This window comes from Oncorhynchus keta, chromosome 25 (genome assembly GCF_023373465.1).
Source record: "Oncorhynchus keta strain PuntledgeMale-10-30-2019 chromosome 25, Oket_V2, whole genome shotgun sequence".
Lineage (NCBI taxonomy): Eukaryota > Metazoa > Chordata > Actinopteri > Salmoniformes > Salmonidae > Oncorhynchus > Oncorhynchus keta.
Genome location: NC_068445.1, coordinates 2,355,262 through 2,368,177, shown reverse-complemented (window position 1 = coordinate 2,368,177; position 12,916 = coordinate 2,355,262). Strand labels below are relative to the sequence as shown.

Below are 12,916 nucleotides of genomic sequence, written 5' to 3'. Positions count from 1 at the left end.
CACTCTCCCTCTCTTTGTCTCACGCACGCACACACACACACACACACACACACACACACACACACACACACACACACACACACACACACACACACACACACACACACACACACACACACACACACACACACACACACACACACACACACACACACACACACACACACACACACACGTCAAGTCCCCAGCAGGGAACACTTACATAACAGCCTGTGGGTAATAAAGCGTGTTCCTCGGGCCGCGCTGGCTCAGGCTGGTCCTTAAACGGCGTGTGCTAATCGCCCTGAAGACTGTCAGGATGGGGCCACTCTCACTCTATCAGAGACTACTGATAGTGGCTGCTCCACACGCGCACACGCACACACACACACACACACACAGACACACACACTCATGTACACACACACACCACCCTCACACCACATACACACACGCTCCGCTCAGGCTATAAATGCACTCTGAGTGATTGTTGTGGGTGTCCTGTGTCCATTCCCATATGTGTGCTTTTTCCCCAGATAGAAGCTCATGTTCCCTATTTACAGTGCACCAATAAACAGGTCGTGTACTAAGCCTGCTCCCCTTCTTCCCATCGCATCTCGTATCCATTACAGTTTGTCCCTTTCAATGTCAGGGTTCCAAGGAAAATGTCATGATTTCCACACATTTCTATCTACATATGGAGCTTTTGTGTTGAGTGGCTTTCCTCTCCCTGAGCCGGACTAAACTGCCTGTCTGTTAAGATCAATAGGCCGCTGGTGAAACAGGAGCATGAGCTTTGCTGACGTGGAGAGGTTGCAATTGGTTTAATTTAAGTCCCAGTTTTGATGAACTTCCTGCTAGATCGCTTGGTGGTGTGTGTGTGTGTGTGTGTGTGTGTGTGTGTGTGTGTGTGTGTGTGTGTGTGTGTGTGTGTGTGTGTGTGTGTGTGTGTGTGTGTGTGTGTGTGTGTGTGTGTGTGTGTGTGTGTGTGTGTGTGTGTGTGTGTGTGGTATTACTGTATTTGCAGTGCAGTGCATCACTCCATCTCTGTCTATGGTTGCCGTCATCCCCTCCTGCCCGCCTGGTGTTGTGAGATGTCTGCCGGGACTGTGATATTTCACAGAGGAACGTGCTGGAGTAATTCACACTGGCCTGTCTGATGACACAGAGGATGTGATCGAGATACTAGATCAGGATGCTGCTGACTGTCAGTGATGTCATGTCCAAGGGACGACGTCTTGCCACTTCTACCATTCTCGATCAATCCAAACTTTGCCCATACGGGTCGTGCTGCTCTGCTTTGCGTGGAGCCGTTCAAGATAAATGCACTTCTCGGAGTGCAATGAGGAGAACGACGCGCTATCGAGAAACAATTTAAGCCCGCTCTCCTTTGTCTCTTGTGTGTAGGTTCAATTCGTGATGTGCCTGGCAGGGTCAAATAATTTTGAATTGCAATGGAGGTGCCACATTTTTTATCTTTACCCTCTGCTTGCCAGGGCCTGTACGTGTTTGCGGTGTACTTCCTGATGCACAACCAGCTGTGTTGGCCATCCAAGGCCAGTTACACAGTGGAGATGAACGGCCACGGCAGCCCAGACTCCACCTACCAGAGCGGGGGTGCCGCCACCATAGGGGCGGAGATCAACAAGTCCACCCAGAACCTCATCAGCGCCATGGAGGAGGTAACACACACACACACACACACACACACACACACACACACACACACACACACACACACACACACACACACACACACCTGCCATCTTTCCCTCCCTCACTTCAGGAAACTAAGGAGAAAAAAACAATAGAAGGGTGAGGAGGAGCCCTGTTCTTACTGACTGACTGACTGCGTCACCCTTACCCCCCATAACGCTCTCTCTCTCTCTCCCCCCTGCCTGGTGCCCTTACTCTAAAGCCCTTACCTCAACCCCTTCCCCAGTCCCAACCCTCTCTCTCTCCCCTGCCTGGTGCCCTTACTCTAAAGCCCTTACCTCAACCCCTTCCCCAGTCCCAACCCTCTCTCTCTCCCCTGCCTGGTGCCCTTACTCTAAAGCCCTTACCTCAACCCCTTCCCCAGTCCCATCCCTCTCTCTCTCTCTCCCCTGCCTGGTGCCCTTACTCTAAAGCCCTTACCTCAACCCCTTCCCCAGTCCCACCCCTTCCCCAGTCCCATCCCCTTACCTCAACCCCTTCCCCAGTCCCATCCCTCTCTCTCCCCTGCCCGGTGCCCTTACTCTGAAGCCCTTACCTCAACCCCTTCCCCAGTCCCATCCCCCTCTCTCTCTCTCCCCTGCCTGTTGCCCTTCCTCTGAAGCCCTTACCTCAACCCCTTCCCCAGTCCCATCCCTCTCTCTCTCTCTCCCCTGCCCGGTGCCCTTACTCTAAAGCCCTTACCTCAACCCCTTCCCCAGTCCCATCCCCCTCTCTCTCTCCCCCTGCCCCGGTGCCCTTACTCTAAAGCCCTTACCTCAACCCCTTCCCCAGTCCCACCCCCCTCTCTCCCCTGCCTGGTGCCCTCACTCTAAAGCCCTTACCTCAACCCCTTCCCCAGTCCCATCCCTCTCTCTCTCCCCTGCCTGGTGCCCTTACTCTAAAGCCCTTACCTCAACCCCTTCCCCAGTCCCATCCCCTCTCTCTCTCTCCCCTGCCCCGTGCCCTTACTCTAAAGCCCTTACCTCAACCCCTTCCCCAGTCCCATCCCCCTCTCTCTCTCCCCTGCCTGGTGCCCTTACTCTAAAGCCCTTACCTCAACCCCTTCCCCAGTCCCATCCCCTCTCTCTCTCTCCCCTGCCCGGTGCCCTTACTCTAAAGCCCTTACCTCAACCCCTTCCCCAGTCCCATCCCTCTCTCTCTCTCTCCCCTGCCTGGTGCCCTTACTCTAAAGCCCTTACCTCAACCCCTTCCCCTTCCCCAGTCCCATCCCTCTCTCTCTCTCTCTCCCCTGCCCGGTGCCCTTACTCTAAAGCCCTTACCTCAACCCCTTCCCCAGTCCCATCCCTCTCTCTCTCTCTCTCTCTCTCTCTCTCTCTCTCTCTCTCTCTCTCTCTCTCCCATGACCTCATTCCCAGGGCTCGGTTTGACCAGTCCTCTCCTCACTCACACCCTTGTCAGCGGATCCTCGGGGAAACACAGCGTGTCCCTCCACACTTTCTGTTTGTTCAAAGTGACTTGAGTCAGCTATCCCGCAATTACGCTAACAGTAACGTGTGTGTGTGAGATCTGCCATGCAGAGAAGTGTCCTCCTCTCCTCAACTAGTAGCCCACCTTACCATAGAACTAAGCCTACATACTCCCCAGACCCAGTCCATGCATCCCCTGCTCTGTCACAGCTCTGATGGACACCCTATAAGGAGTTACACTGAAGAGGAGATGGGGGGGGTTAGAGAGAAAATGGAGAGGGGAGGAGAAAGGGGTGCGAAGGGGATTGGTACATGGGAGGTGTCAGCCCCCTTCAGAGTGGATATGGTAAATGGTGGCTGGACACTGTACCAATTACAGGCTATTACACCTGTCTGTCTGTCTGTCTGTCTGTCATTACAGGCCTGTTCAGATAGGCTATTACGTCTGTCTGTCTGTCTGTCTGTCTGTCTGTCTGTCTGTCATTACAGGCCTGTTCAGATAGACAGACGTAATAGTCTGTCTGTCTGTCTGTCTGTCTGTCTGTCATTACAGGCCTGTTCAGATAGACAGACGTAATAGTCTGTCTGTCTGTCTGTCTGTCTGTCTGTCTGTCTGTCATTACAGGCCTGTTCAGATAGACAGACGTAATAGTCTGTCTGTCTGTCTGTCATTACAGGCCTGTTCAGATAGACAGACGTAATAGTCTGTCTGTCTGTCTGTCTGTCATTACAGGCCTGTTCAGATAGACAGACGTAATAGTCTGTCTGTCTGTCTGTCTGTCTGTCTGTCTGTCATTACAGGCCTGTTCAGATAGACAGACGTAATAGTCTGTCTGTCTGTCTGTCTGTCTGTCATTACAGGCCTGTTCAGATAGACAGACGTAATAGTCTGTCTGTCTGTCTGTCTGTCTGTCTGTCTGTCTGTCTGTGTCTGTCTGTCTGTCATTACAGGCCTGTTCAGATAGACAGACGTAAAGTCTGTCTGTCTGTCTGTCTGTCTGTCTGTCTGTCTGTCTGTCTGTCTGTCTGTCTGTCTGTCTGTCATTACAGGCCTGTAGACAGACGTAATAGTCTGTCTGTCTGTCTGTCTGTCATTACAGTCTGTCTGTCTGTCTGTCTGTCTGTCTGTCTGTCTGTCTGTCTGTCTGTCTGTCTGTCTGTCTGTCTGTCATTACAGGCCTGTTCAGATAGACAGACGTAATAGTCTGTCTGTCTGTCTGTCTGTCTGTCTGTCTGTCTGTCTGTCTGTCTGTCTGTCTGTCTGTCTGTCTGTCTGTCTGTCTGTCTGTCTGTCTGTCATTACAGGCCTGTTCAGATAGACAGACGTAATAGTCTGTGTCTGTCTGTCTGGCTGGCTGGCTGGCTGGCTGGCTGACTGGCTGGCTGGCTGTTGATCTTATGAATCAGCTGTATAGTGCTAGGGCAAAAACTAAAATGTGCACCCCTTTAGGTCCCCAGGACCAGGATTAAGAAACACTGTGAGAGGCTATTACACCTGTCTGTCATTCACTGAGGGAGAGAGGGAGGGAGGCTGGTGAAACTTTGTTTCCTGGAAAACTCAGACTAAGGGAAAATTAGATTCCACAAGGATTCTTTCCACAACGCAATAATTCCCTGTCTGTGCCTTGGATGGCGTCATTTGGTATGTATGAGAGGACAGGGATAGTTGTCCAGTGATGGGTTATATTACTACCTGGACACATACTGTGTGCTGAAAAACATCCCGTCTCTTTTGTGGTGGAAACCACACAAGATTGCTTAGCCAAGTGAAACATCTTAGCTATGTACACAATGTGCCAGTTCTCATGGCTAGCTGATTGTCTGTGATGGTGCTGAACTCTCTATTCCCATCACCACTCATCCAGACATCCAGTGATTAGCCCTGGGAACTATCTGGGTCTCTCTCTCTCTCTCTCTCTCTCTCTCTCTCTCTCTCTCTCTCTCTCTCTCTCTCTCTCTCTCTCTCTCTCTCTCTCTCTCTCTCTCTCTCTCTCTCTCTCTCTCTCTCTCTCTCTCTCTCTCTCTCTCTCTCTCTCTCTCTCTCTCTCTCTCTCTCGTGCCCCCCTCTGTCACCCCTCTCTCCCTTTTTATTTATCTCCCTCCCCCTCTGTCTCTCACTCTCTCTCTCTGAAGAAAAAGGATTCATCAGTGCAGCAGGTTCAGTACAATATTTGCATATTTGAGACTGATTTTGTATGAGACCCAGAGCCGGCGACCTCCCTCTCACCCCTTAACCCCCCCATGAGCCTTCGTCCTGCGTTAACCCCTTTGGGGAGCTTTGACAACATAAACTCTGCGTGGCCCTCCATGTCTAAGATGTGATTACACGGCTGACAGGCCCATTCTCTGCTGTCCTGAGCTGACTCCCTGCCAGAATGGGACTGGTTTTTGTCATTGCATTAATCACGGAGATTTAGTTCCCCCCTTTACGTGCTCGTCTCTGGTTTGTGTTGTTTCTGCAAATACATAAGGATACCCACTGTGCACTCCAAATACTGTACATTTTAGCTCATACGAAACACTCTAGAAATGTAACCCTGACATAATATATGCCCTCTGATCAGTGTCATTTCAACGTGTTGGAATTTGTAAGTCGCTCTGGATAAGAGCGTCTGCTAAATGACTTAAATGTAAATGTAAATGTTGGACAGTGGCTGTCTTTGTTAGTGCCGTATATAGTCTGTAAATATATGCTTTGTGTGTGTGCGTGTGTGTGTGCGTGTGCGTGCCTGTGTGTGCACGCGTGTGCATGTGTGTGCATGCATGTACATGTGTGTACATGTGTGTGCATGTGTGTGTACATGTGTATGTGTGTGTGTGTGTGTGTGTGTGTGTGTGTGTGTGTGTGTGTGTGTGTGTGTGTGTGTGTGTGTGTGTGTGTGTGTGTGTGTGTGTGTGTGTGTGTGTGGCAGGTGTCCGCGGACTGGGAGCGTGCGTCCCTGCGTCCGGGCAGTCAGCCCAGCAGTGTGTTTAAGCAGAGCCCTCAGAGTGGGACCTACACCACCGACGGAGGAGGCTTCATCAACGACAACCTAGTGGCCGACGAGGAGTCCCAGGAGTTTGACGACCTCATATTTGCCTTAAAGACTGGTAAGAATCACTTTGGGCTGCGTCCCAAATGCCGCCCTATTCCCTGTAGTAGTGCACTACTTTAGAAGTGCACATTGTAAGTAACAGGGAGCAATTTAGAGCCCAGAATTTTTCCTAATCAGGTCATACAGAAACTTTGTGTTCTACTCATCAACACTATAATGGTGTCGAGGGAGAAGTGGATACGCCGATGAGTCAGTATACAAACAAATCACATTTTATTCCGCCGAAGTCGGTTCCTCTCCTTGTTCAGGCGGCGTTCGGAGGTCGACGTCACCGGTCTTCGAGCCATCGCCGATCCACCTTTCATTTTCCATTTGTTTTGTCTTGTTTTCCCACACACCTGGTTTACATTCCCTCATTACTTGTCGTGTATATAACCCTCTGTTCCCCCAATGTCTGTATGTGCACTTCTGACTGGTATTGTGACGGGTTATTTTACCTGTATTTTGTTGTTCTGGGTGCAGCTTGTTTTTTGCATTATTATAGTGCTCCAGTTGTTACCCATTTCTGCTCTCCTGCGCCTGACTTCCCTGCAGCTAGTTGTTGCACACCGCTTACTGGGACTCACATATGGTTTTCTAACATTAGTGTGATTTGGTGTGTGCGCATTTGAACGTGTGCATGTACATACGCATGGGTGTGTATGGAGGCCTGGTGTGTACGCGTCCCATGGCAGCCATTACTGCTGGCCCTGCTCGGTCAGTCCTCAGCGAACCCTGTCTTGCGGCTGTAGGAACCATTTCTCCTCAGTCATCATGTTTAATGAGATTTGGGGTCTTACTGTCGGCTGATATATCAACGCTCCACACTCCCATTCTCAAATCACAGAGGAATCGATCTACGCTGCCTGAATAACAAGTGGCAGGACCGAGCTGAAAACATGTAAGTCGCTCTGGATAAGAGCGTCTGCTAAATGACTTAAATGTCAAATGTAAATGTAAGTAGTGTTCAGGACTTTGTTTTGTCTGTTTCTCTAGGAAATATAGGGCGCGCCCCAAATGGCACCCTATCCCCAATATGGTGAACTACTTTTGACAAGAGCCCCATGGGCCCTGGTCAAAAGGAGCGCACATCGAATAGTGATGTCATGTTCTTTTGTAACGTTAAAGTGGACCAAGATGGCAGTGCTGTGAGAGCGTCATGTCACGTTTGCTGTTATTATCATCATCATTATTATTGTCACAGCATAACATCATCATACCGGTTTAGATTTGATATGTCTCTTCACTCTACATCGCTACTACATTCACTGTAGTTGGATTCTTTAGACAGGACACATGTTATTTCCATGAACCTTCTCTCACCCATGAAGATTTCTGTTTATAGAAATACACCCCATGGGAAGAGACGTGTCATGCGCCTTACCTTATTTCCCAGTCAGGCCTGATAACCAAGGTGTCCATATCATGGAAAGAACTCCACCTGGGCTTTGACCCCACCTCGTGATGGCCCCACCGGGCCCTTGATTGAGTGGCCTCTGAAGGGCCCCGTGCAACACAGAGGTTAATCTGGCATCTTAGTGCTAACCGGGCCCCTGGGCGAGGTCAGAGAATACACGCCAGTATCCACTCTCCGGAAAACACATGTCTATCGCCGTGGCTGCGCTAAATTAAAAGCCCCTGGCGGACTTGGAGTTAGTCAGAGGTGTTAATGAGAGGGGATTGGCTAGAGGGGGTAATGTTACCGTAAATAAAAGCCTCGGGGAGAGGAGAGTGCTAACTCTTCTTCAGCTGTCCCTAACGTGTAGTGTGTGTGTTTGTGTATGATGTGTGTGCGCGCACGTGCGTGCCCGCGTCAGCTATAGTCGTTATGGAAGATGAGTCCGCATTTCACTGGCCTTGCCTTCACCTCTCTATCACCCAACGGTACACCCCATCATTCAGCCTCAGGTTGAACACGTTTACGAATGGGGTGGCATTCACGGCTCTCTTATTGTTAAAACGACATCGGGGAAGATGAATTCTGTAGGTGAACAGGATTGAAAAGCATAAAGGAACAATTATAACCACAAATATCTGCTAAGTCTATTACCTGTGGTTGTTGTGGAATACCTGAAGATGTTTAATCCTAGCTACATCCAAAACAAGGACTTGGACAAAGAAATGCTGTGTTATAGCATTTCTCCTGGCCTGTGTTGTAACCGTCCCCCTTCCCACCTCCCTCTTGGCGTGTATTTCTGACCTCTACCTCTCTACGTGGCCGGCCTTATGTTGCCACACTCAACCGATAACCTTCTTCATATCTACCCTAGACCTCCCTCAGGTGCAGGCAGAGGTCAGGGAGATAGAAGGGAAGTCTAGAATGAGGTTTTACATAATAGGCCAGTCAGTTAGTCAGTCAGGCAGTAAAATCAGTAGCAGCACACTCATTAGGCTCTTAAAGGGTGAATCGTTAACTTATACCGTCCCACTGGTTGTCCTTAATGCCCTGCTTTTACTGTACAGTCCCTTCTTGTTACGTTCCAAAAATAAACACATCTCAGCAATCTACACACAAGTACCCCACAATGACAAAGCGAAACAGGTGAATCCTGTTTCCATTGATCATCCTTGAGAAGTTTCTACAACTTGATTGGGCTCCACCAGTGGTAAATTCAATTGATTGGACATGATTTGGAAAGGCATACCTGTCTATATAAGGTCTCACAGTTGACAGTGCATGTCAGAGCAAAAACCAAGCCATGAGGTCGAAGGAGTTGTCGGTAGAGCTCTGAGACAGGATTGTGTCGAGGCACAGATCTGGGGAAGAGTACCAAAAAATGTCTGCAGCATTGAAGGTCCCCAAGAACACAGTGGCCTCTATAATTTTTAAATGGAAGAAGTTTGGAACCACCAAGACTCCTAATGCTGGCCACCCGGCCAAACTGAGCAGCTCAGGGGAGAAGGGCCTTGGTCAGGGAGGTGACCAAAAACCCGATAGTCATTCTGACAGAGCTCTAGAGTTCCTCTGTGGAGATGGGAGAACCTCCTAGAAGGACAGCCATCTCTGCAGCACTCCACCAATCAGGCCTTTATGGTAGAGTGGCCAGACGGAAACCACTCCTCAGTAAAAAAGCACATGACAGCCCGCTTGGAGTTTGCCAAAAGGCACCTAAATATTCTCTGGTCTGATGAAGCAGCAATTGAACTCTTTGGCCTGAATGCCAAATGCCAAGTGTTACGTCTGGAGGAAACCTGACACCATTCACCATCTACGGTGAAGGATGGTGGTGGCAGCATCATGCTGTGGGGATGTTTTTCAGCAGCAGTGACTGGGAGACTAGTCAGGATCGAGGGAAAGATGAACGGAGCAAAGTACAGAGAGATCCTTGATGAAAACCTGCTCCAGAGCACCGGGGACCTCAGATTGGGGCGAAGGTTCACCTTCCAACAGGACAACGACCCTAATCACACAGCCAAGACAATGCAGGAGGGGATTCGGGACAAGTCTCAATGTCCTTGAGTGGCCCTGACAGAGCCCGGACTTGAACCCGATCAAACATCGCTGGAGAGACCTGAAAATAGCAGTGCAGCAACGCTCCCCATACAACCTGACAGTGAGGTTGAGAGTATCTGCAGAGAAGAATGGGAGGAACTCCCAAAATACAGGAGTGCCAAGCTTGTCGCGTCATACAAAAGAAGACTTGATGCTGTAATTGCTGCCAAAGGTGCTTCAACAAAGTACTGAGTAAAGGGTCTGAATACTTATGTAAATAAGGTATTTCAGTTTTTTATTTTTAAAACATTTGCAAAATTATTATGGGTTATTGTGTGTAGATTGAAGTGTTTTTATTTTTACAACATTTAAGAATAAGGCTGTAATGTAACAAAATGTCGAAAAATGGAAGGGATTCTGAATTCTTCCTGAGTACACTGTAATTGACTGTCATAAAAATGATTATTGAAAAAACTCAGCAGGTAATCTGGAGGTCGTTCTGTTCTTTGGATTACACCACATTGTGTTCATCCCAAATGTCAACCTATTATTCCCTTAAAGTGATGGTCCAGAACTTTTGTATAATTTCAGCCTGTGGTTTTGAAAGTGTTGTTCACGAGACAAAACAGGTCTCTTGTTTTTTTGTGTGCTACATCAAATTAAATGTATTTATATAGCCCTCCTTAGATCAGCTGATATCTGAAAGTGCTGTAACAGAAACCCAGCCTAAAACCCCAAGCAGCAAGCAATGCAGGTGTAGAAGCACGGTGGCTAGGAAAAACTCCCTAGAAAGGCCAAAACCTAGGAAGAAACCTAGAGAGGAACCAGGCTATGAGGGGTGGCCAGTGCTCTTATGGCTGTGCCAGGTGGAGATTAAAACAGAACATGGCCAAGATGTTCAAATGTTTCTTAAATGACCAGCATGTAGTTGTCGAGGGTGCAACAGGTCAGCACCTCAGGAGTAAATGTCAGTTGGCTATTCATAGCCGATCAGAGAGTTGAAACAGCAGGCATGGGACAGGTAGCACGTCCTGTGAACAGGTCAGGGTTCCATAGCCGCAGGCAGAACAGTTGAAACTGGAGCAGCAGCACGGCCAGGTGGACTGGGGACAGCAAGGAGTACCAGGTAGTCCTGAGGCATGGTCCTAGAGCTCAGGTCCTCTGTGAGAAAGAAAGAAAGAGAATTAGAGAGAGCATACTTAAATTCACACAGGACACCAGATAAGACAGGATAAATACTCCAGGTATAAGAGACTGACCCTAGCCCCCCGACACATAAACTACTACAGCATAAATTCTGGAGGCTGAGACAGGAGGGGTCAGGAGACACTGTGGCCCCATCCGATGATACCCCCGGAATTGATAGGATATGTTACGAATCCAGTTCAAACAATATGTTACAAATTTGTTGTACTTAACATCCTGGACTGCATCTTTAATAGTGTACTTCTTATTGGGCCCTGGTCAAAAGTAGTGCACAGGGGAATAGGGTGCTGATTGACATGTCTGCTGTCTCTCTCTCTCCCTGTTAGGATCTGGCCTTAACCTGAGCGACAACGAGTCGATCCACGGGAGCCATGATGGTGGGAGTACGGCCCCATCCCAGATCGTTGAACTAAGACGCATTCCCATTGCCGACACACACCTTTAACCTCCCACGTTTTTTTATACCACAGAGAAAAACACAACAGTATTTTTATATTTCTACTGCCTTTGCACTAAAACATCACAAATTGTTTTTTTATAGAAAAGTTGTAGTTTTTTCGTTAGCTGTTTGATTTCATGAAACCCGGTGATGTTTGTATGTCTGTTTTTATATATGAGTATATAAATGTTTTACTAAATTAATTTGTGAAAGTCCTTGATGGAGTTTTTGAAGCTGATTTTATCTCTCCTTGGATGTAAACATTTTGTAAAGTTTTTAGGACACGAGCCAGCACCCTCAAACCTGCTGCTAAGGTTTGTGTAACATTGTTAATAAATAATTCAACAGCTATTTTACATTGGGCTGTCTTGATTCAATTTGTCCGCCTGTGATTGCGTTTGGAGCGGCTGGCAGCAGTCTATGGTCTGTCAACAGTTGGGCATAAAGAGAGGAGAGCTTGTGTGAGAGTTGCATAACGCAGGATGTGGAATTGCTGAGTCGCTGTCGGGTCAGACTAGAGGACACTGTGAATGCATGCAGTCTCCTGGGGGAATTTCACAAACTTGTTCTACACAGTCTGAGCAATCTGGTCCTGGGAGATCAGGTCTGAACATTTCTGCTTGGGTCTGCAAAAGCGGCGGGAGGTGGAAATATGGAGTATGAATGTGGAGTGTGAAAGTTCGTATTGAGCCTGTAGATGAACTGAAGTGTGTCAAACCTGTACATGTGCCGCATGTACACGATCAGGATACAAGGTCAAACACGTTACATCACTTCAAAAGTTCTATGGCAACTGGCAGTTCAGATAACAAATTCAATTAGCCAAACTAAAATGACAAAAAGGAGCCTGTTTCATCTGCAAAGTGAGAGCCAGCAGTGTGTGCACTTAACTAGGCAAGTCAGTTAAGAACTAGTTCTTATTTACAATGACAGCCTGCCTCAGATGATGCTGGGCCAATTGTGCACAGCCCTGTTGGACTCCCAATTAGTGCCACATATGATACCGCCTGGATTTGAACCAGGGACTATAGTGACACCTCTTGCACTGAGATGCAGTGCCTTAGACCGCTGCACCACTCGGGAGCCCAATGTGTTCACTCGGGAGCCCACTGTGTTCACTTTTCAGCTTGGAACTGTAATCTCAGTGGTTACTTGACCCTGACCCCTAAACTCTGACCTCAAAAATTGCTAGATTTGGTTAATGGATAGAATAGAAACAAGTTTTTTTGGGGGGGGCAAAGCTGAGAGACAGAGGGAGAATTACTAACATAATATGAATGTAGTCAATCTGGATTGTTTGACACTAAGAACAGCAGCTAATATGCTCTCCAGAGATGACCTACCCCTTATTCATTTAGTTAATGAGCTTCCAGTTCCAGACAAACATTGGAAGGACTGTAGCCTGCCTGATATGATGCTACTACTACTGCTATTTCATTACAAGAAAAACAAGCCATAACCAGTGACTCTAGTAGTTCAGGTCTGGAGCTCTAATGGAAATGCATTACAAAAGGGTTGTGGAGTCTAAACTCCCTCTATGTTGCTGACGTAGTTTATGTATGAAGGGCAACAAGGTTGGAGGCTCCACATTCCACACATTGAAAGCTAAGGCCTATTCATCTGCCACTCTGTTCATATTTGTAGGAAACAAAGAGGGTTCCTG

The 12,916-nt window shown here is 48.2% G+C and overlaps 1 protein-coding gene across 2 annotated transcripts in view; it reads left to right on the top strand.

Moving 5' to 3' along the window:
* Positions 1-11,609, top strand: part of adgrv1 (adhesion G protein-coupled receptor V1) — a 189,801-nt gene extending 178,192 nt beyond the window's left edge. For both annotated transcript variants that reach the window (XM_052478489.1, XM_052478488.1), the window contains 3 exons: positions 1,476-1,661; positions 6,014-6,191; positions 11,141-11,609. In XM_052478489.1, the coding sequence (XP_052334449.1) occupies positions 1,476-1,661; positions 6,014-6,191; positions 11,141-11,259 (483 nt within the window). In that variant the 3' untranslated portion in view covers positions 11,260-11,609. The remainder of the gene's footprint in view (positions 1-1,475; positions 1,662-6,013; positions 6,192-11,140) is intronic.
* The last annotated feature ends 1,307 nt before the right edge of the window (positions 11,610-12,916 follow it).